Source organism: Mastigoproctus giganteus, chromosome 1 (genome assembly GCF_048544385.1).
Source record: "Mastigoproctus giganteus isolate SK-2022 chromosome 1, ASM4854438v1, whole genome shotgun sequence".
Taxonomy (NCBI): Eukaryota; Metazoa; Arthropoda; class Arachnida; order Uropygi; family Thelyphonidae; genus Mastigoproctus; species Mastigoproctus giganteus.
Genome location: NC_143575.1, coordinates 128,820,924 through 128,845,210, shown reverse-complemented (window position 1 = coordinate 128,845,210; position 24,287 = coordinate 128,820,924). Strand labels below are relative to the sequence as shown.

Genomic DNA, 24,287 nt, shown 5'->3' with positions numbered 1-24,287 from the left:
CGATATCATTACTTTAGCTTTTTCAATTCTTTTTACTTGCTTCTGTAAGCTCATCCATGATCTGTATGCCGTACGTAATATAATTTCATTTATTTTCACAATTTATTAGACCTTATTCTTGCCGCAAAATTTCAAAATTTTCAAATTTTCATTCTTAACACGTGTCTACAGCACATGTGCACCATAGCATACAGATCATGTCGGAAACAGAAGCAAGAGCATTGCTGTCTTTCTCATAATTTCGGTGGATGGCCTCTAATGAAGACACTGAAATTGTGAAAAACACTGCAACGTAATCTTATTTTGGTAACCTTTTCATTTCTTACATTCACACATATATCGCTACATTCCTTATCCATTTAGTCAAGATCACTTCTGGCGTATACCGTATACCATATACCGTAGATTCAATAGGATTAAACAAAAATCTTCTTCACACTTTCTACATACTATATATATATATATATATATATATGTATATATACATATATATGTGTATGTGTATGTGTATGTGTATATAATATATAATGTGTATGTGTATGTGTATATAATATATAATGTGTATGTGTATATATATATATATATATACACATACACATACACATTATGGCTGTAGGGTATGTTTTGCTAATGCAGTGTCCCTGATCCATAATCAACGTTATCTTCCTTTTCGTACTGTTACTCTTCGCTCTCCGTGATTACTTAGCTTCTTAATACTATCATTCTTTTATTTTATATATATATATATACAGTGCTTTTATTGGGACAGTACGCAATGGTACGGCATACCGGCACCTTTATTAACAGTGATGTGTGACATTTGGATGCAGTGCACTTCGAAATTTGTAATATTCCGTAAATTTTTTTCCCACGTTTACCTACTATTCAAATAAGCTTAAAATTATTTAACTAAATTTGCATTTTTTTTACTGTCTATTGTTAAGATATTTTCTATATAAAACTGTATACCATTTTTATAATTCTAAATTACTCAGTCGGACCTCTGTTTAATTATTTTGAATGCCCCTTGGAAGTTAAGTTACATTTAAAATACTTTCCGTTGAGCGAAGAAAATTTTCATATAGTGAACGGATTAGGAGAGAATTAACTCGGTACGCACTTTTTGCATTTCTGGCCTTCAGGCAATTTAGGCAATTAGTGCTGCTGCGCGAATTAAGAGAGCTAAAGCATTCTACAACTTAGTGGTACCTGATAAAACCTATCCGACTACCTGTCCCACATACGGAGGAGTCGTACTAGTCAAGAGTGAGCAGATCAAGGTGTATTCCTAATGGGCTCTGGCCCACCTTCTACTGCAGTGGTGTCCAACCTTTTCCCCTATAGTGGCCATATTAAAAAAAATTCAAAGTTAGATTTCTTTAGTGTGTTACATTTTTCATATCTTGTTGCATGTAAAAGTAAAATTGAAAATATTCAAAACTTTTATTAAGAATATTCTACAAAAACTTTATTATGAAATTATTTTTACTTATGTTATTATTTTTTACTTATTTTACTCACATTTTACTTATTTTTTTATAAACTTGAATAATAAATTTATGCTTAATAAACTGTGTTAATATACTTAACTTGTTCTTATTCTAAAAACATTACTACTAAAGTAACAATATCAGAAAAAAAAATTTAGAGTACTTTTCATATCTTTTTAATTTTCAATTTTTCCTGATAGTAAAGAATCAGTACCAGCACCTATTTTTTTTACAAAAAAAGCACTGGTTACAAGAAAGCATGAAATCTGTCAAATGTTTTCACATGGTTATTCTGTGAAAACCGAAGTGTCACTTTGAAAAAAGAATAAATTATAATTGCTGGAATTTTATTTTTCCTATTTTAATGAAATTTTGGAAAGGATTGACAAATCATTCTAACAGGGTGAAATATAAAATTTCATGAAAATCCAATCGCTGGGATTCTAGTTCGTACATGCAGACTGATGGACAAAGAAATAATAATTGTCAGATTTCTATTGGTCTGATTTGAATGAAATTTTGGGTTGGCTTGAAAAATGTAAAAGGCTCAAGTATAAAAAGTTTTGTTAAAATTGATCCACTGGGAGTTGAGTTATTAAAAAGGATGGAAAAAATAATAAAATAATATTATTTTATTATTTTTTCCTGCATTTCTGTTGATCTGATTTTAATGAAATTTGGCAAATCTTTTTAAAAGACCAAAATATAAAATTTCACAAAAAACTGTCCAGTGAGAGTCAAGTTATTACATGCAGATAAATGGACAGACATGGTGAAGGCATCAGGTGCATTATGCTAATATGCTAATGCTCATAAAAAGACACATTAATGAACTCTGCAAGGAAGAGAATTTTTGAATTGCAAAGAGCATTCAAAACAATTCAAGCAAACTGATAACTCCAGGCAGGTTGCATTTCACTGTTTTATATTACATTCAAGTCAATCATATCGGCCTGTGAATTTGATTCCATGTTTATTTTATTAATTTTTTCCCATTATTCACACATTTATTTTTTATTACAGGAGAATACAGTGTTTTGTATTTTACTTCTTCATACAGTATAATTAATACACGAAGAAGTAAAATAGAAATGTAAAACACAAAAATGCAAAACATTCTAACAAAATTACACATTAAATTATGAAGATATCATAAAAGACTGGAACTTGTAACTTAGTCACTCACACACCAGCAAGACCTTTGTGGATTTATTGGATGATTGTATTTTAAAAGTGCATAGATAATAAATACTACTGACATTAAAGAACGTAAGCAATAAAAAGATTCTAAAAGTTAAAAAAAAAGTTGAAATTTCATTTTCAATTCAGATTGAGAAACATAATTTTAGACACTTTATCACTTGTGCACCTGCAATGCTTTTCAGTGATTTCCTGTATCTCTTTCAAAAAAAATTACACCAAGTTGCAAATGTAACTGGAACTGAATTTGCCATTATGCCAGTTCTGCTTTGGACTAATTCAAAAAGCTTGAGATAAATGGTTTTGTTTTCTTTTTACTAATTTAGTGGCTCTTTATGTCACAAAAGGCTGATTAAATATGCTTCTACTTCAGTAATGCTAGATGCTCTAGGATTTTCTATTTGAACAAGATGTGTCAGAATAAAATATAATGAAATTTCTACCAAACAGATTTGTTTATAGATTTTGAAGCTTGCAGTGGTGATTTTGATGTGGTTATTTTTTGTACCTGAAGCACTGGTATATCAGCTGTTGATAACTGCACAAAGATTGTTAAGTGGCATCAGATTATTGATGACTCAAGTTATTGAATTAAGTCACTTGCTTAGTGGTCAGCACTGTTGTGCCTGTATCAAATATGATTATGAATAATATGATATTATTTTGGCAGCTAAGGATAAGTCAAAACTCATTTTTAGGTTTATCAAATAACAGACTTGATCCTTTGTGAATTTAGAAATAAATATTTGTTGTCATTTACAAATAATAATAAAGAGATAGTGATAAACTGGAAATTGCATATCTTAAATAGGTGAATGTATGGAGCACCAATTTCTGATACTTTGTTTACATTTCTATTCATGCTGAACACCTTAAATCAGTACTAGAAGATTGAAAATATGAGCAGAATTCAATGCATTGTGATGTTATCACTATATCATGTCTGAGTTGGGAGCTAACATCTTTGGAATATATGCTGACTTGAATTTTTCTCTTTTTTCACATTGCATTCTTAATTCAAATTTATGTAAAAAGAAAAAAAAAAAAGAGTAAAGTTTGTTGAAATATGATGGAGCTGACCACTCTGTACTTAGATTACTGTATTGAGTAAAAAAAAAAATAATAAAAATAAATAATAATGAAATAAATGTAGAAAAATTTAGTACAGAAAGCCAGTGGCATTTGGAAATGCAATAAGGTTCAGTTAAGTCCAAGCAAGTTGCTTATTAATTATTGTTCTTAATGCATATCATATTTCACAAGGAATTCCAGAAGATATGAAGCGTATTGTTAATATTCTAATAGTAAAGATTCTAAATAATATTTTAACTTTTGTTAATTTATTTTTTACTTTTTAAGTAGAATGTTGTCTTATAGTTGGAATATGAATAGTCATTCTAGTTACCTTGATTAGTTCTGCAGCAAAAGGGCTTAGGAAGCAATGATATCAACTATGTTGTGTGTACCCATGGACATTCAGACCATATTGGCAACTTGAATCTTTTTCAATGTGCTAAACATATAGTTGGATTTTGCATTTCTTTTAAAGATGTTTATACTCTGCATAGTTTTGAAAAGGTAAATTTTTTAAAATTTTTAATTTACAATTCTAAATGTTCTGTATTAAAAATATTTCCTTATAAGTAGGGTAGTGATTTTTTTAATTTTTAATTCACAAGTTTTTTTGCCTTTTTTTAAAAATTTCCTTAACTACTCTGAGTTTACAGATGGTCGTGCTCTAGTATAAACAAGAGCATGCTTTATTAAAATTGTATATTAAATACATTATTTATTGACTTTGTCTGTGCTACTTGGTGTACAAGGAATTTGGGGGGGATGGGAGGAGTTGCTTATAGGAGTCAGAAATAAAATTGCACTTTAATGTTCATTGGTTAATTTATGTAAAAATTTTAAGATCCGGGGAGCAATGGAGGATTGTTTACTGGGCTTTAGCAGTACCCAAAGAGACTCTATCAAAATGTTAAAAAAAAAAAAAAAAAAAGTGCTTAAATATATTTCTGCAAGCAATGTGGATAATATCATATTCAACATTACACCCATGTTTGAAGATGGTAACAACTCAGAAGTCGATTATTGATGCAATGCATAAACTGTGAGCGAATTGAATACCACTGACATCTTAATTCTTTTCTGAATTTCCCTTAAAGAACAATTTTACAGCCAATCACAGATAATGTTTTGAGGTTTCTTAGTTCCAAAGATAGTTGATGCGGAGTGATATTTTTCAAAAAATAGTGATGTTCTACAAAATTATCAGCAAAATATAAAAAGAAGAGAACTTTTCTATTATCAAAATAAGGTATAAATTAAATCTTTGTATTCTGCAAACTTAGACGTTAGCCCCAGTATGTCTTCATTAATATTATTAAATAATATAGCAAACAACAATGGACCCAGCACTGAACCCTGGGGGGACTTTACTAATAATATTATTTCAACAGCTGAACTTCCTGGACTAATGTTATTAGCATTAGCAGAGGCATATGATGCAAGAAAGCAAGCTTATGCAGCATCAGCCAAAAAAAAAAAAAAAAAAAAATTTCCACTTCACCCCTCCGTTCATTCTAAATACCTCCAGCTGAGCCTTAAATTAGTGGTGTTTCAAGGTTCTCAATGCCAGGACTGTTATTGTTTTCTATATTTATTAATAATATTGATGAAGGCATGTCATGCATAATGTCTAGGTTTGCAGACAAAGACTGGCAGGATGCTCAATGACAGTAATTAGGATATGCTACAGCAACAAAATCTAGAAAAGTTAAGCAGATGGGCTGAGAAGTGGCAGTTGAGGTTTAACATTGTCAAGTTAAAGGTACTATCTATGGATAGCAGTACAGGTAACCCTCATATAACACAGTAGTTTGGTTCCTACAAAATCTCATGTAATGTGAACTGTGTTATACGGGACTAAGAACCAGTACAAAAAGGGGAGGGGGTATGTTCCAAAAGCTAACAAAAATATGCCATTTTTTTTTATAATTATCAGAAACTTAATTTTTATAGTAGTAATAATATACTATTTTAACTTTATTTTTATAATAGTAGTAACTTAAATAATAATAACTGAACAAATGTCTTACCTTACAAACTGTGATACTTATATGTGAAATAATGTATGTTCATTTAATTTTCTTCCTCTTTATCGCTGCTAAGCACAATCTCTTTTGCAGCATCTAGATTTCGTGTGCCTTCTGCTCTCTTTAAAAGTCATGAACTGCACTCTTTGAAGTCACGATTATTTTTTATAGTCTCAAACAAGCACAAGTTCAATAGCACAGAACATAACCCAACAAAATACAGTGGACCCCCAATGATACATAAAAATTAGAAGAATATTTTCCAGTTAGCAAAATAAAAATAAATTTATGCTTGCATACATAGCTTAATTAATACTTAGTGTAATATGTACATACTAATTGATATTTCTGTTCATGAACTTTTTTTTTGGTTGTAAAATGTAAAACAGTAAAAATGATAAGCAATTAATAACAAAGAACACGGCACGCACAAGTTGCAACAAACACAATATGGAGTAATGAGTTTCTGAAAATTTATTTGTTTTTTATATGATTGAATATTTCATCTAAGAGGAAACACATTTCACCATAATAATGTGAAAACCTACAGAATTCCAGCTATCGGTAGTATAGCAAATGCAAGAAGAAGATCGCGTTTACTATGTGTTTATAATTGATTACACTAACAGAAAAGACCAATAAACTGTAAACTGCTTTTATTGTTTTATGGCAGTGACCTCCAGAAATGTGCTTTTGAAAAATATCACAAGCACGATAACAACTAGCAAGTCAACAGCAGGGATTCATAAAAAGGAATGGAGATATTGAAAACTACATCTAACATAATAGCAGGTTTTCCCAGCACAAAAGCTAAAAAATACCATGTTATGCGAGATTTCCAGCAATTCTCAAACCATGTTAGAGTAAAATCTTGTTGTGCGAGGGTTGCCGCAATTTATCAGTCGCATTAGAGCGAAACTCTAATGTGTTGTAGAAGTACTGTGTTATACGGGGGTTGCCTGTAATCCCAGATTAATGTACTAGCTGTGTGATGCCACACTCAGAGTAGTGGAGAATGAAAAAGACCTGGGGGCAGTCAGATATGAAGTTCTCTGAGCACTGCAGACAGGCTGCCAGAACAGCACATGAGGTTTTGTCACTGGTATACAGGGATAAGGAGGTAATTATCTCATTGTGTTAAGCCACATCCTGAGTAGTGTATACAGGTCTGGAACCTATATTTTAGGAAGTGGACCTGTTGGAGTGGGTGGAGAGAGAGAGAGAGAGAGAGAGAGAGAGAGCGAGCGAGCGAGAGCATTGAGATTAGTGAGGGGAACAAAAGAGTATCTTACCAGAAAAGGCTTAAATTCTACAAATTGCAGCATCTGTAGACTAGGCACTTGCAGTGAGTTCTGATTGAGGTGTTACAGCATTGAATGGGTTGAATAAGCTCAGTACTGAGGTCCTTCCTCTTGCTCAGACTACACGCATGAGAGGGCATAAATTCAAATTTAGAAAGGACGGTTGCAGGATAGATGTGCAGGAATTTGCCTTCACCCAGAAAGTAGTTGATGATCATTGGAACAAAGTCATGTCCAAATCAGTCAAGTCATGTTCTTCCAGTCATGTTCGATCAAGCACAAGTCTGGTGATCTCACTGGCCATGAAGGCGCCTCCGTAGCCAGGTGGGAAGGAGCAGCAGTGTGTAGCACACGCTTCTTGATTAGACCGGGGTTCGAGCCTGTCACCACCAAATACGGAGGATGACGAAAGGTCAGGGAATGACCACCGCATTTCCCGGTGCAATATGGCCTTAGTTGCTAATGCTCCTAAAAACCAAATAACAAACAAACAAACTGGCCATGGGCAGACATTAACATCTTGAAGAGCAAACCTGACAATATTGACAGTATATGGACAGGCATTATCCATATTTGATAAAAATGGGATTACCACTGGGTTTATGATAGTTTCAACTTAATAATGAGACTATGCACATGAGAGGACTTGAATTCAAATTTAAGGATTGCAGGATAGATATGCAGAAATTTGCCTTCACCCAGTAGGTAGTTGATTGTTGGAACAAATTTCTGTTTGGTGTTGCTGAAGTGGGCATTTTTAAAATTCAAGGAAGAACTAGGCAAACTATTAGAGGGGATGGACAGATGATATGGGGAAAAATAAAATACTTTTCCATGTGGTGTATTTTAATTAGTTTATTGTTATGCAAATTTTAATTGCTGTCCTTTGCATAACAATAAACTAATTAAAATACATCACATGGAACAGTCGTATGCTTTCTCCTACAGTGTAATGTTATTTAATTAAACATAGTATTATTCAGTTATGATATACTGCTTTCTAAAAAGCATAAGTCCAGGCTCTGCCACTGCCATTGGTGGGATGAAAGCATCCTCAGACAGTCATGATAGAAAAATCTAGGGCCAATGCTGCCTACTAATAGGGGCTACATTATATGTGTAATGAATGTTGCATTTTCAGTCGGTAGTTTTTCTTCTGTACACCGCTTGGCTAGTTGTTTAGATTTTATACATTCATTCACTGCTTGACACAAAATTGCTAATTGAGGCTGCCAAATGTGTGAAGAGTGAACCAAATAGGTCCAGAACCTATCACAACTATCCCTTAGAGTTTTTAATGAATAGCAGATTCACTTTTTTGGATGATGTTATATGATTAAAAATGATATTAGTTACTTTAGGTTGACTTGTGAATAAAATAAACATAATTTTTCCTAAAGAGCATAAGCATGAGCTCTGTAATGGTGAAATGGTATCCTGCTCTTTTACTAAATCAGCTGATTAACTGCAACTATTTTTCACTTTCCTGCTGCCAGTAAGAGTGGTGTGTGCTCATGTGCGTGCATAATATTTACCAGTGGCTAATTATGGTGAAGCTGCCCTTTCAAATTAAAATGATTTTCTTACACTTTGCAAAACTTGATATAACATATAGTTTGATTGACAATAGTGCCAGTCATGGCTAGGAGAACCAATGCGAAATTAGTGGGTCAGAAGTATAGTGAACCAAGTTACTTTCAGATAGCATTAGCAAAGGCACATGATGCAAGAAAGCAAGCTTATATAGCATCAGTCAAAAAAAAAAAAAAAAAAACCCTTTATTTCACCCATCCACTCACTCCAAATGTTTGTCAAGTTCTGCCTTGAATCTGTTTAAGCTATCAACTTCTACAACGACAGATGGAAGTTTGTTCCAGCAATCAACCACCCGCCAGCTAAAGGCAAATTTCCGCACATCATCCTACAACTGTCTTTCCTCAATTTGAATTTATAGTTCAAGCTTAATTTGAAGTTCAAGGTTTTATACACCTCAATCAGATCACCTTGCAGGTGCCTAGTCTCCAGACACTGTAATTCGCAAAACTTAAGTCTTTCTTCGTAAGAGCAACCCTTTGTTTCATTCACTAATCTTTTGCCCTTCTCTGTACTCGTTCCAACAGCTCTACATCCTTCTTAAAATGAGGCCTCCAGACCTGTATACAGTATTCAAGGTGTAGTCTGACCATTGCCTTATACAAGGGGATAATCACCTTCTTATCCCTGCTAGAAAAATTCCTGTATATCATTGACAAGACACCATGAGTTACTCTTGCAGACCATCCGCACTGCTCAGAATACTTCATATTTCCCTGCACAATTACCTCCAGGTCCTTTTCTTTCTCTACTACTGTCAGTGTGGTACCACAGGGTTGATACGTTACTCTGGGATTACTGCTTTCCACGTGTACTTTACATTTGTCAATGTTAAACTTCATTTACCACCTCTCAGCCCATCTGCTCAATTCTTCTATATCCTTTGCAGCAGCGTACTGTCATTAGTGCCATTAACAACCCTGCCAACCTTTGTATTGTCTGCAAACTTGGACATTAAGCCTGATATACCATCATCAATATCATTTATAAATACAGAAAACAACAATGGACCCAATGGACCCCTGAGGGACTCCACTAATAACATTAGTCCACGAAGAGCAGTGTCCATTGATTACCACTCTGTCTTCTCTCACTCAACCATCCCTTTATCCATAGCAGCAATTTGCCTCCAATGCCACACTGCTCCAATTTGTGCAGCAGTCTTCCATGTGCAACAGTATCAAAGGCTTTTCTAAGATCCAAATATATGATACCAAAGTTATTCTTTGCATCCAGTTCCTTTGTGACTACATCATAGTATCCAATCAAATTAGTCAGACAAGACTTCCCCTTAACAAACCCATGCTTGTCCGAGCTATAACTGATGTCTTGTCTAGATGATCCTGCAGTGCTTCTTTAACCAGTGCCTCCATTAATTTTCCTGGAACAGAAGTTAAACTCACAGGTCTATAATTACTTGTGTCAGCCTTTGATCCTCCTTTATAAATTGGGGTCACATTTGCACATCTCCAGTCCATGGGTACCTCCCCTGAATCCAGGGAAGCTCTCATAATTATGGCTAAGGATTTGCTTACTTTCTTTGCCACTTCCTTTAATATAACTGTATAGATTCCTTCCACCCCAGGTGCCTTTCTTGTGTTTATCTTCACAATTTCTCCTCCACTTTACTCTCAGTTATTACAAGATTATCTAGCTTACTGCCAGAGTTGACATTTCTGGCATTTCCCTCCCTGAATAACTCCTCATGTGTGAATGTCGATGCAAAATATTCATTTAGTTTGTTAGCTACCTGGGCAACATCATCAACAGTTGAACCATCAATATCAAGTGGACCAATCTGAGTCATTCCCTTCCTTCTAGAGTTTACATAAGTAAAGAACTCTTTGCTGTTTTCCTTTGCATTCTTTGCCAAAGATTTCTTGTAATCTGCCTTTGCCTGCCTAACCTCCTTTGTGACTTGGTTACAGACCAGCTTATATCTATCATAGGCTTCTGTGTCACATGTTAATTTATATGTATCCCATGCATTTTTCTTCTCTGTCACATGTCTAATTGGCGTCTCCGTAGCCAGGTGGGAAGGAGCAACAGTGCATAGCACACGCTTCTTGATTAGACCGGGGTTCGAGTCCGTCACCACCAAATACGGAGGATGCGGAAAGGTCAGGGAATGACCACCGCATATTCCCGGAGCAATATGGCCTTAGTTGCTAATGCTCCTAAAAACCAAACAACAAACAAACATGTCTAATTTGTTCATCTGACATCCATTTAGGCCCTAAATCTTGAACAATATTTCTTTGTTAGTATGAAAAGCCTAGTAGCTTCCAAGATTAATTCTTTGAATGCTTCCCATTTTGAATTTGCTGTTGGTAACATTATCAGTTGGTTCCACCTTATAGAATTTAAATACTGTCTCAAACCACCGTAGTCACCTTTACGAAAGCAAAAACCCTTCCCTTTACCCTTGATGGTAGTTACCTCTTTGAGTAACTCCCACTTGAGCACACTGTGATCACTGCCACCTATTGGTTCCTTTATTTGCAGATTCTTGATGCATGAAGAATCATTACTGATAATCAGATCAAGAGTATTACTCCCTCTAGTTGCCTCCTGAACATTCTGCTGTAGAAAAACAATCATCCAATAAATCCACAAAAGCCTTGCTAGTGTGTGAGTAGTAGTAATAGTGGCATGTGATGCAAGAAAGCATGTGTATGCGCTTATGCAGCATCAGCCAAAAAAAAAAAAAAAATAAAAAAAAAAAAATACCATTCCCTCCAAATGCCTGTCCAGTTCCTCCTTAAATTTATTCAATCTATCAACTTCCACAACGACAGATGGAAGTTTCTTCCAGCAATTAACCACCCGCTGGCTAAAGGAAAATTTCTGCACATCTATTCTACAACTGTCTTTTCTTAATTTGAATTTATGCCCCCTTAGGTTCGTAATCTGAACAAGTGGAAGGATCCCATCAGAATTCAGCGTGCTCAACCCATTCAAGGCCTGAGTGACCAACCCAGTCAATATCTGGGAAATTAAAATCCCCCATTATAAGACACTCTGATTTACTGGCCCTCTCTATTTCTCTGCACAATTGCTCATTATACTCATCAGATTCATTAGGCCTATAACGCACACCTACTCTCGTTTTTCCTTTCCCAGTGCTTATGTAACACCACACAGACTCAACATTGCATTGTCCACCAACATCAATTGGATGTACTTCCTTAGATTTTGTGTTTCTTAACTAACAGTATAACCCCTCCTCCTTTCCTGTCCTGTGTATCCTTTCTGTACACATTGTACTCCCCAAATTCCAGTTCTGCACTGCTTATGTCTGTGTGACACCATGTTTCTGATATCCCAACAATATCTGCCTTTGATGTCTTGACTAGCACTTCAAGCTCATCGAATTTATTAACTATACTCCTAGCCTAGCATTGGTGTATTTGAAGTATACATGCACGTGTTTCTACTCTTAGTTACCATAACACAGCCCATGTATTTACTTGTTCCACTATGACTCCCAGCAGTTCTGGAAATTCCCATTGTCTTGCTTTCCAGGCTGCTGCTCAATTTCAATAGAAGTAGTGCAAGAATCACTTTTACCTCTGCCAGCGGCTACTGTTAATCTATTAGTCCATGTATCCTCCCCTAAGCTAGCAGTTTTCCGACCCACCTAAATCTGCCTCGATAGCATCAGCAAATATTCTTGCACCCTTTCTATTTAAGTGTATGCCATTCCTGTAGAAGCAGTCTCTCCTGTTAACAAGCATAGTCCAGGCTGAGAAAAATTGTACCCCTTGAGCCTTGCACAATCTCTCCAGGGCCAAATTGATCGACAAGGCTCTCATCATATACTCTTTCCTATCGTGACTGGACAGAATTGCAGACACTTTCAAATTCAACCCTAACTCATGGCTTTTTTTCATCATTGTCTTGTACTTGTTTAGGAATTGAAATAGTATTGAAAAAAAAAGGAACTTTTACATATAAGCCAATAAAAAATTCATTGTTAGATAAATTTAAATAAATTATGTCAATATTTGTTTGAAAATAGTTATAATTATCTTCTGTCTTTGAATTTCCTAGGAATTTGAAATGTTTATCCTTAAAATTTGGATTTAAACAAAAAAAAAAAAAAAAAATGGACTTGGTTCAGTTTAATTCAAATATCTTCCCACTTCCGTAGCATAAAAAGTCCTATTGCTAACTATTTTTATTAATTAGGATTGAATGAAGGAGTAATATCACTTTTTCTTTTACCAGTACTGTTTTATTTAAACAAATAATGTATAACTGAAATTAAAATCACAATTTTTTTTGCACACAAAAAAAAGTGCCATGTTCTTCGTTATTAATTGCTTATCATTTTTACTGTTTTAAATTTTACAACCAAAAAAAAAAAAAAAAAAAAAAAGTCAGTGAACAGAAATATCAATTAGAATGTACATATTATAGTATGTATTAATTAAGCTATAATTAAGTATTAATTAAATAAGCATAAATTTATTTTTATTTTGCTAACTGGAAAATATTCTTCTGATTTTCATGTGTCATTTAACTTTGTTACTTTGTTAATTGACAAGGTAATAAAGTTAAATTTGTGCTTTATATCTTTAAAGCGGCAGTCCACTGTGTTTTGTTGGGAGATCCGTGGGTTAGGTTCTATGCTATTGAACTTGTGCTTGTGTGAGACTATAAAACATTGCAACTTCGAAGCGTGCAGATTGTGACAGAGAGCAGAAGGTACATGAAATCTAGATGCTGCAAGAATTAGATTGTGCTTAGCAGCAATTAAGAGGAAGAAAATTAAATGAACATACATTATCTGACATATAAGTATCACAGTTTGTAAGGTAAGATGTTTGTTCGGGTATTACTATTTCAATTATTACTATTATAAAAATAAAGTTAAAATATTAAGTTATTACTACTGTAAAAATTTAAGTTTCGGATAGTTATAAAAAAAATGGTGTAAATTCTTAGTCCCATATAACATGGTTTCGCATTACATGAGAATTTGTAGGAACCAAACTACCATGTTATATGAGGGTTACCTGTATATTAAAGTCCAAATATCAATATATTTCACTTTATTCTGGACTATTACCACTCTAATATAGTAAATCCTAGTATTTAACTATTTTTGTTGGTAATTTCATTTTTATATTCTTTACCATGATGATTGAAGTATTGCATATTCTGTACTGTGATTATAATGAATATGCTACCCAGGCAACTTTATGGCAATGATTTTTAAGCAAGCAAGTTCAAAAATGAAATATGTTTCTAAGTGCTTAATGTATGTCAAATAATTATTAGCTTGAAGGAAATTTTAGTAACATTTCAACTTAAAAAAAAAAGATTGCTTGGGACATTCTAAAACGTAATAATTACCCCAAATGCAGACTAAAATGGAAGTTGCTAGTGAAGAATTTAAAGAAATTTAAGGTAGAAGATATCACTTTTTAAAATTTTTCTGTTCATTTTTTTAAAGTTTGGAAATGAAATCAAATCCTCCTGGGACTATTTCACGACCAATATTTTCTAAATAATTATACGAAGTGTGGCTATTAAATAATGAGACTGCACATGCAGTCACTACACACCAAGCACCACCTGTGAAACAAAGCTATTGACTTTTGTCCATCTCTGTTCCCACCCCTGTCAAAACTGGATGGTTCTATTGTCACCTCAGCTAAAGATAAAGCTGGCCTGCTAGCATCCTACGTTGCTTCTAACTCCTGTACTGATGATCTTGGTAAACCACCTCCTACCATTCCCAATGCACTCCATTCATTGCCTCCCGTGGTCTTCCATCAAAAGGATGTCAGAAGAATTGTAAACAATCTTGATGCCAAGAAAGCTCCACATCCTGATGGTATTTCTTCACTTGTTCTCAAAACTTGTGCTCCTGAGTTTACTCCTGTTCTATGTCACTGTTTTACACTTTCTTATTCCACTGGGTATTTGCTTTTTTTCCTTCTTGGGTATTTGCTTATATCCAGCCAGTTCCTAAAAAGGGTGAAAAATCCCTCCCATCCAATTATTGGCCCATTGTCTTTCTTCTACTATTCCTAAAGTAATGGATAAATCTACTAACTGCCAACTGTTAAACTAACCAGAAACCTTCCACCTGATCAATGATCGCCAGCATGGATTCTGTCAGTGTCGATCCACTGGTGATATACAGGTAACCCTCATATAACACAGTAGTTAGGTTCCTATAAAATGTTGTTATTGTGCAAAACCATGATATACGGGACTATCCCCAGATAATATGCATCTGGGGATAGTCCCAGATGCATATTATCAGGGTATAAAAATATGATATATTTTATATCAGAATAAAACCTGATATAAAAATGTTATGTTCACAGAAGCAAGCTCATTTAAAAAAATTGAAAAGATTTAATTTTGAAGTTATGTATGAATTTAGTATTAAATATTTAATATCTTCTGTAGTATTTATATTTTACTTTTCTTATCATAATTACATATATATTATAATGCAAATGTAATAAATATTTTCACAAAGTCCTTACAGACACCCCAAAATCTGCCCCAGTTTATCTTTGTGTGCCATGTAAAAATTATAATTTTCCAAGTGTGCCTTGGCATGAAAAAGGTTGGGAAGCACTGCATTAGTGCATATGTGTATAAAGTGCTATTATCATTGCTATGTGTGTCAGTCTGTTCACATGTAATAATTCTATTCCCAGTGGATGGATTTTTGTAAAATTTGATATTTAGCTCTTTTATAATGATTTGTTGAGTAATCCCAAATTTCATTAAAATTAGAACTAATAGAAGTGCAACAATTATTATTATTATTACTTTTTTTTTTTTTTTTTTTTTTCATACATATCACATAGGCTATTCATATACATATTGTAGTTCAGCACTGGATATTATGTTTGTTACCGTGCACTATGATTTGGAGGAATGAATGGACAATATGCTGTATATGCAGAAATGAAATGTTCTCTTTTTGAATAAAAGTCATTGCAATTTTGCTTATTTTTTTTTGTTATAAGTATACTGATAACAATAAAAAAATAGTAATAATCATGAATTGTTACTCTTTGCTTATTATATTAATTACAGTAGAAACGTTAAATATTTGTTATATTTCAATTGTTTTTGAAACCCAAGAAGAAATACGTAGACTGCATTATGAAAGCATTAACAGTATACTATGAGTGTTTAATTTCTTAAATCATACAACCTGAAATACATGTTGCATTTCATGATGTGCTGTTGATTATAAAATATTACAAAATGTGGAGTAAACATTAGATTGAGAAGTATATCAGGATGGTTAGTTTTTAATAGGGTTTTCTGGCACAACGACAACTAATAAAGCCAAATTCTCCTGGTATATCAGGAAACACCTTCAGTAAAGTGTGTGCAGTGAAGTGAAAACAATTAGCATATACAGTGGACCCCTGCTTTACGATATTAATCCATTCCAGAGACACCATCGTATCGTGAAAATATAATAATGTGAACCCAGTAACACATTTGGTCCTTGAGGTTGTCACAGACATTCTCTCAGATATGCCAGACAAGCTGTTCTTGCTACCTGGGAGTCTAAAACGCTGATGGAACTGATATTCGGGTGACACTCAAGTCAAAGTGGACCCAATTTCGGCGAAGTCCGGACGGTCTATGACAGCCAAATCCTCTGCTTGCACCTTCACGATGGTGGGACTGTTAGTAATCCTGGGTATAACCTTCATGCACAAGTACATGGTGGGTGACCACCCAGGTGTGAACCAACGTAAGCAGGGGTCGAGGTGTGGCGCCCACACCACATGGAGGAACGCCGCCCCTCTATGTTACCAGGCAGTACTAGGTGGTAGATGACTCTCATCAACCGGTGAAATACCACCACTTTGCTTATTGGAGGCTTGAAGTGGTGGAACCCATGTTTAGTCTCTAGAGCTAAGTTCCGGCCAACCCTTCCCTATCTCTTCCATCATGCAGTATGATTGATGATTTTTGAGGTTATGATGAATGTCGTGGCGAGATCCAATATTCCTTACATTTCGAGGGTACAGCTCTAAAACGGTGTTCGCAGGCCGGCCGCTAGTTAGTACACCGGACTGAACCTATTGGTAACTCTCTAGGAAGCTTCCGGATCAGCTAGTGTATAATCTTGCTACTTTTTCTACTCTGCCAGATAGTGACTGGAGGGAGTCCGAGTAGTGTGTATGCGGGGAGCATTGTCGAGGCCACGTTATGTCAAGGATCTGGGTATATTCTTACCACATGTACGCCATATCCAAAAATTTCATTACTTCATACAGCATGTCCCACCCACTTTTTCTTACTATTGAATACACCATGAATTGTCAAAATAATAGAGCAAGCTTATCTGCGAAAAGATCTAAACCTCCCAAGGACTTCCTAATTCATTTCACAAATATACGTGGTCTCAATTCTAATCTCAACGATGTCCATTTCCACTTGCAGTCTTCCAAACCCCATGTACTTTTTCTGACTGAATCTCAGTTATCAGTTGATTCAACTACTGCTCATCTCAGATGTCCAAATTATTTGCTGTATGATTCCTTTCGCCTCAAAGGTGGTACTTGTGCATATGTCCGTTCTGATATTCCCTGTCAGAGACTTGGCAATTTGGAATCTCCTCTCTTTGATCTTCTCTGGCTTAAAATCTCTCTACCTCATTGTGTAAAATTCATCTGTTGTCTCTACCGTTCTCCCAACTCCACTAATCACTTGGAGCTCTTTGACTTCCTCTCTTTGCAAATTGACTTTCTCCAGTCCAACTTTCCTAACAGTGAGGTAATTTTCCTTGGTGATTTTAACGTTCACAACTCCAGCTGGCTTCCATTTTCTAGTCACACCGACCCAGCAGGTCGAGATGCTGAGGCTTTTGCAATTACTAATGACCTAGCACAGATTGTTCATTTACCTACAAGAATACCGGACAATCCTAATCATACAGCCAATACGCTTGATCTTTTTCTCACAAACAACCCTTCTAAGTACAAGGTTGAAGTGAGAGGTCCTTTAGGCACTTCAGATCACAACTTGGTGATTGTCTCTTCTCCAATGGAACCTTTATCTCATGGCTATTCCCAACCTCGTATTGTTTGGCATTACAAGAATGCAAAATGGGATGACCTGCGAGACTTCTTTTCTTCTTTTCCTTGGTCTGATTACTGTTTCAAAACTTCTGATGTCAACGTTTGCTCAAATCGTGTCAGTGAAATTATTCTTGCAGGAATGGAATCCTTTATCCCACACTCCACTTTAAAATCTCGTCCTTTATCTAAACCTTGGTTTTCCAATAAATGTGCTAAGGCTGTCCAAGAGAAGAACGTTGCATATCGTAATTGGCTTGTTTCTAATTCTTCAGTTTCATTTTCTGCCTACACCAAAGCTCGCAACAATTGTAAAGCAGTTATTAATCAGTCCAAACTAGAGTTTGAACAGGCTAAGAGTAGAAAACTTGCTTCTTGCCCTAATGGTAGCCGAGCATTCTGGTCTCTTGCCAAAGCTATTGGCCGCAACTTTTGCCCATCTCTGCTGCCACCTCTGTCCAAACCAGATGGTTCTGTTGTCACTTTAGCGAAGGATAAAGCTGACCTGCTAGCATCCCATTTTTCTTCGAGCTCATGTATTAATGATCTTGGTAAAACACCTCCCACCATTCCTAATACGCTCCATTCAATGCCTTCTGTGGTCTTCCGTCAAAAGGATATCAGAAGGATTTTGATGAATCTTGATGCTAAGAAATCTCCAGGTCCTGATGGTATTTCTCCACTTGTTCTTAAAACCTGTGCTCCTGAACTTATTCCTATTCTTTGCCGCCTTTTTTCACTTTCTTATTCCAAAGGTGTTTTTCCTTCTGCTTGGAAATTTGCTCATATCCAGCCAGTTCCTAAAAAGGGTGACAAATCCCTCCCATCCAATTATCGTCCCATTGCAATTACTTCTACTCTTTCTAAAGTAATGGAGAAATCAATTAACCGCCAACTCTTAAACTACCTAGAAACCTTCCGTCTGATCAACGATCGCCAGTATGGATTCCGTCAGTGTCGATCCACTGGTGATATTCTGGCTTATGTTACCCATTTATGGACTAATTCAATGGAAAGGTTCGGTGAAACACAAGTAGTTGCTCTTGACATCTCAAAGGCTTTTGATCGTGTTTGGCATAAAGGTCTTCTAAACAAGCTTCCATCTTATGGTTTGCCAACTGTTTTTAGTAATTGGTTATCCAGTTTTCTCTCTGATCGCTCACTGAGGGTGATGGTAGATGGCTCTCTGTCTTCTTACTTCTCCACTAATGCCGGTGTCCCCCAAGGTTCAGTTCTTTCCCCCACTCTTTTCCTCTTGTATATCAATGACCTTCTTCCATTGACTGGAAATCCTATCCATAGTTTTGCTGATGATAGCACATTGCATTCAACTTTTCATTTTGAGAAACCTTGTCCAGCTCAATCAGCTTCAAGTTCTCGAAAATCTGCTGCCAATTCCTTAAATGCCGATCTTCAGGTAATTCTCCAGTGGGGCAAAGACAACTTAGTTGATTTCAACCCTTCTAAAACTCAATCTTGTCTTATATCTCGCAAAAAGGATTCTTCTGCTCCTATGCTTATCTTTAGTGACACTCCGATTTCTAGGCAAAATGATATATCTCTTTTGGGGATTACCCTGACTTCTAATCTCTCTTGGCACAAGCACATTACAAATATTGCTTCCTCTGCATCTAAAAAACTTGGTTTCCTCTTTCGCTCTCGGCGTTACTTTTCTCCCAAACAGCTGCTCACTCTGTATAAATCGCAAATCCGCCCTGCCATGGAATATTGTTCCCACATCTGGGGTGGTGCCCCCAAAACCTCTCTCAGGCTTCTTGATTCCATTCAGAAGAGGGCAGTTAGGTTAATTAATGATTCATCTCTAACAGAGTCTCTCCACTCGCTTTCTCATAGACGCACTGTTTCTGCTGCATGCCTCTTCTACAGATACTTCCATGGGCACTGTTCTTCTGAATTGGCTTCTATAATTCCCGCTCTCTCTTTCAAAACAGTCCGAACACGTGCCGTCACCAGCCAACATCCATTTACTGTCCAACTTCAAACCCACAGAACCAACTTTTCATCTTCCTCATTTATTCATTCAACTGCCGTTTTCTGGAACAACCTTCCTTCATACGTATTTCCTGAAAATTACAATCTACAGAAGTTCAAGTCCAATATCAACAAATATCTTCTTTCGTCTTCTCAACCTCCAACCCAAGCACGGTACTAAGTACTATAGGTTATAATACCTCTCGTGTTTGGGGTTCTCATAAAAAAAAAAAAAAAAAAAACATTGTTTTTTGGTAATTCGTTCCAAGACCTTGGAAGTTGAAATTTTCACTGTATAACTAAGCTATTTATCTTTCTAAAAGATAATTTTTATAATGGATGGATTTTTTATAGTGGACTAGGACCAGGGTATGTCTGCCAGGGGCAAAAGATGATGACGTTGTAGAGCAGATATCATCTTTTAAGGGCATAAAAGGTGATATCGTACACGTTGGCACTAATGACATTAAGTGTAGGAAATCTGCAGATTTACTTAACAAGTACAGGTCAATTTTGAAAAAAAAGTCTCCAGTTAGGTCTAAATTTTAAAGTGTCTGCAATCCTGCCCAGCCACAATAGGAGGGAATACAGCAATACCTGCTTAGCACAGTTTTCAATTAAGTTTAAGTTGAAAATTTACTGTACATATTAAAACTTATTGAATAGCCTAGACACGTACTCTGCATATATATGCTGCATTGTCGTAGCCTAGGTATGCTACACATACATATATGCTGCGGTGCCAACTCTATTGTCTTACATGCACCAATAAGTTCCTCCCAGGCAGTCAGCGGCAACGTGCAACAGTATTTAGTATTCTTAATTCTATCCTGACGAGACGTGATAGCTTTTCAAACATTTCATTTCACAATTTATTTTTTACCCCTTTAAATACGATCGAAAATATATCTGCAACTTGGCTAGAAATTACTGCCAACAACACGTGCTCTGTTTGGCAGCATGTTTTGCCTCATTTAGCATATGATTTTACTGGTTTTGAAACACAAGCTGAGACAATTGCCGAAGATACTGTGAAGATTGGAAAACACTTGGGATTCGAAACTTTGGACACTGCCAAAGTACATGATTGCATTAACTCATGCAAATGACTTAAATGATGCAACTCTCCTTGAAATCGACAAGAAAACTGCATATGAAGTAGAGGAAAACAATTCTGAAGTGGCACCAAAAGAATTTTCAACAGAAGAATTGGAGAAAATTTTTCGTGGGGATTGACATGGTCTGCGAGGCAATTATGAATGAAGATCCAAATGTTGAATGTAGCATCGAGATATGGCAAATTTTACAAGATGGGATTTGATTCTACAAAGAATTGTACGCCGAGAAAAAGAAGAGACAACTTCACCAGACTTCATTATTGAAATACCTAAATAAAGCTTTTTTCTCATCAGTCATGATGTTACCTTTTCATTAATAAAATTTTGCAATATTTTTTAATTTCAAATCCTTTTAATTGGCTATCAAGTGCAAATTGTTTATAGATTTATTATAATTTGTTTATAGACTGCGTCTCTGGTATGCATTCAATTAAAACCGATTATAATTACACCACAATCAGCACAGTTTCACATAACACGAAACAGTTTTGGTACCAATTATCAGTTGTTGTTGTTGTTTGGTTTTTAGGAGCATTAGCAACTAAGGCCATATTGCTCCGGGGATATGCAGTGGTCATTTCCTGACCTTTCGGCATCCTCTGTATTTGGTGGTCACAGGCTCGAACCTCGGTCTAATCAAGAAGCATGTGCTATGCACTGCTGCTCCTGCCCACCTGGCTATGGAGGCGCCTCCAATTATCAGTGCTATGTGGGTATTGCTGTATATGATGAGAGCCTTTTTTGTCAGTCAATTCGGCCCTGGAGAGATTGTGCAAATCTCATGGGGTATTTTTTTTCTCAGCGTGGTCTGTGCTTGTTAACAGGAGATATTGCTTCTACAGGGATGGGATACGCCTCCGTAGCCGAGTGGTAAGGAGCGAGAGTGCAGTAGCACACGCTCTTTGAGTAGACCGGGGTTCAAGCCCCTGACTGCTGAATATGGTTGATCTGCCAACCCACACTAGACCAGCGTGACAGATTATGGTCCATTTTCCCTCAGCATGAATTGTTGAGGAGGCTTCCATCCTGTGCAGTGGGTTGATAATGGCTGCACTTGACCTTTTTTTTTTATACAGAAGGGGAGCAAGAATATTTTCTGATGCTATTGAGGCAATGTTAGGTTGGTTGGAAAACTGCTAGCTTGAGGGGATTCACAGACTAACAGATTAACGGTAACCACAGGCAGAGGTTGAAGTGATATTTGCACTGCTTCTATTGGAATGAGCAGCAGCCCGGAAAGCAAGTTGCTGGGAGTCATGAAACAAGTAAATACATGGGCTGTGTTAGAGTAACTAAGAGTAAGAACAAGTGCATGTATATTTGCATGTACACCAATGCTAGGAATATAGTAAAAAAAAATTTGATGAATTTGAAGTGTTGGTCAAGACTTCAAAGGCAAATACTGTTGGGATATCAGAGACATGGTGTCCTACAGATATAAGGAATGCAGAATTGGAATTTGGGGAGTACAATGTGTACAGAAAGGATAGGAAGGGAGCAGGGATTATGCTGTTAGTTAAGAAACACATAAAAATCTAAGGCTGCATCCAGTTGACATAGATGAACAGTGCAATGCTGAGTCAGTTTGGTGTGACATAAGCACTGGGAAAGCAAAAATGAGGGTAGGAGTATGTTATAGGCCTAATGACTGATAAATACAATGAACAGTTGCACAGAGAAATACAGTGGGCAAGTAAATCAGAGTGTCTTATAATGGAAGATTTTAACTTCCCAAATATTGAATGGAACTGTGAGTTGGTCACTTGTGGACTTTAGTGGATTTATTGGATGACTGTTTCCTACAGCAGCATGTTAGAGAGGCAACCAGAGGGAGTAACACTCTTGATCTGATTACTACCATCAGGAGAAATGGGAAGGGTTTTTGCTTTCGTAAAGGCAACTAAAGTGGGCTCAGAGATGTTACCAATGGTGAATTCTAAATGAGAAGCCTTTAGGAACTTAATCTTGGAGGCTCAAGGCTTCTCATACCAACTAAGAAATACTGTTCGAGGTTTAGGCCTAATAGGATGTCAGATGAATTAGGTCTAAATGGATGTCACAAACTCATGACAGAGAAGAAAAATGCATGGGATGCATATAAATTATCAGGTGACACAGAAGCCTATGGTAGATATAAGCTAGTCTGTAATCAAGTCACAAAGGAGGTTAGGCAGGCAAAGGCAGATTATGAGAAATCTTTGGCAAAGGATGCAAAGAAACACAGCAAAGACCTCTACTTATCAAACTCTAAAAGGAATGGGATGAATCAGATTGGTCAACTTGATATCAATCGGTTGACTAGATGATCATTCTCGAATAGCTGGAAACTAAATGAGTATTTTGCTTCTACATTCACCCATGAGAAGGTATTCAAGGAGGAGAAGGCCAGATGTTTATCAAACTCTAACAGGGAATTAAATGATTTTGTAATAACTGAGAGCAAAGTGGAGAAGAAATTGTTGAAGTTAAACATAAGGAAGGCACCTGGGGTGGAAGGCACCTGAGGTGGATGGCAAAGGAAGTAAGCAAATCCTTAGCCATAATTATGAGAGCACCACTGGACTCAGGGGAAGTCCCCATGGATTGGAAATGTGCAAATATATCTTCAATTCACAAAGGGAGATCATAGGGTGACACAGATAATTACCGACTTGCTAGTTTGACTTTTGTTCTGGGTAAAATAATGGAGTCACCGGTTAGCATTAGTAGAGGCATACAATGCAAGAAAGCAAGCTTATGCAGCATCAGCCAAAAAAAACCAAAAAAAAAAAAAAACCCTCCCATTTCACCCCTCCATTCGTTCCAAATGCCTGTCCAGCTCAGTCTTAAATTTATTTAGGCTATTAGCTTCTACAACAAAAGATGGAAGCCTGTTCCACCAATCAACTACCCGCTGGCTAAAGGCAAATTTCCACACATCTATTCTACAATTATCTTTCCTCAATTTGAAACTGTGCACACTCAGATTCTTAGTCTGAGCATGAGCATTCAGCTTGCTCAACCCATTTAAGGCCTTATACACCTCAATCAGATCACCTACTCTCCAGGTGCTGCAATTTGCAGAACTTAAGCCTTTCTTGGTAAAATACTCCAGTCCTTTGTTCCCCTCACCAAGCCGACCGGGCTAGCCGAGTGGGTAAAGTACCTGCCCGGCAACCCAAAGGTCGCGGGTTCGATTCCCGCCTCGGGCTTGGATCAAAGTACTGCAAAAACCTTGGGAGGTGCAATATGGCCACAGAAGCCGATGCGCCAACAACTACCAAATCAAAAAAAAAAAATCAATCACCCCTCACCAATCTTGTTGCCCTTCTTTGTACTCATTCTAGCCACTCTACATTCTTCCTAAAATGAGGCCTCCAGACCTGTACACAGTACTCCAGGCGTGACCTGACCATTTCCTTGTATAACGGGATAATCA

At 36.2% G+C, this 24,287-nt stretch overlaps 1 protein-coding gene across 1 annotated transcript in view; it reads left to right on the top strand.

Moving 5' to 3' along the window:
• LOC150091133 (metallo-beta-lactamase domain-containing protein 1) overlaps nucleotides 1–24,287 on the top strand; it is a 75,466-nt gene that overhangs the window by 18,521 nt on the left and 32,658 nt on the right. The window contains exon 3 of the mRNA XM_090382180.1: nucleotides 4,105–4,268. Coding sequence (XP_090238306.1) covers nucleotides 4,105–4,268 — 164 coding nt within the window. The remainder of the gene's footprint in view (nucleotides 1–4,104; nucleotides 4,269–24,287) is intronic.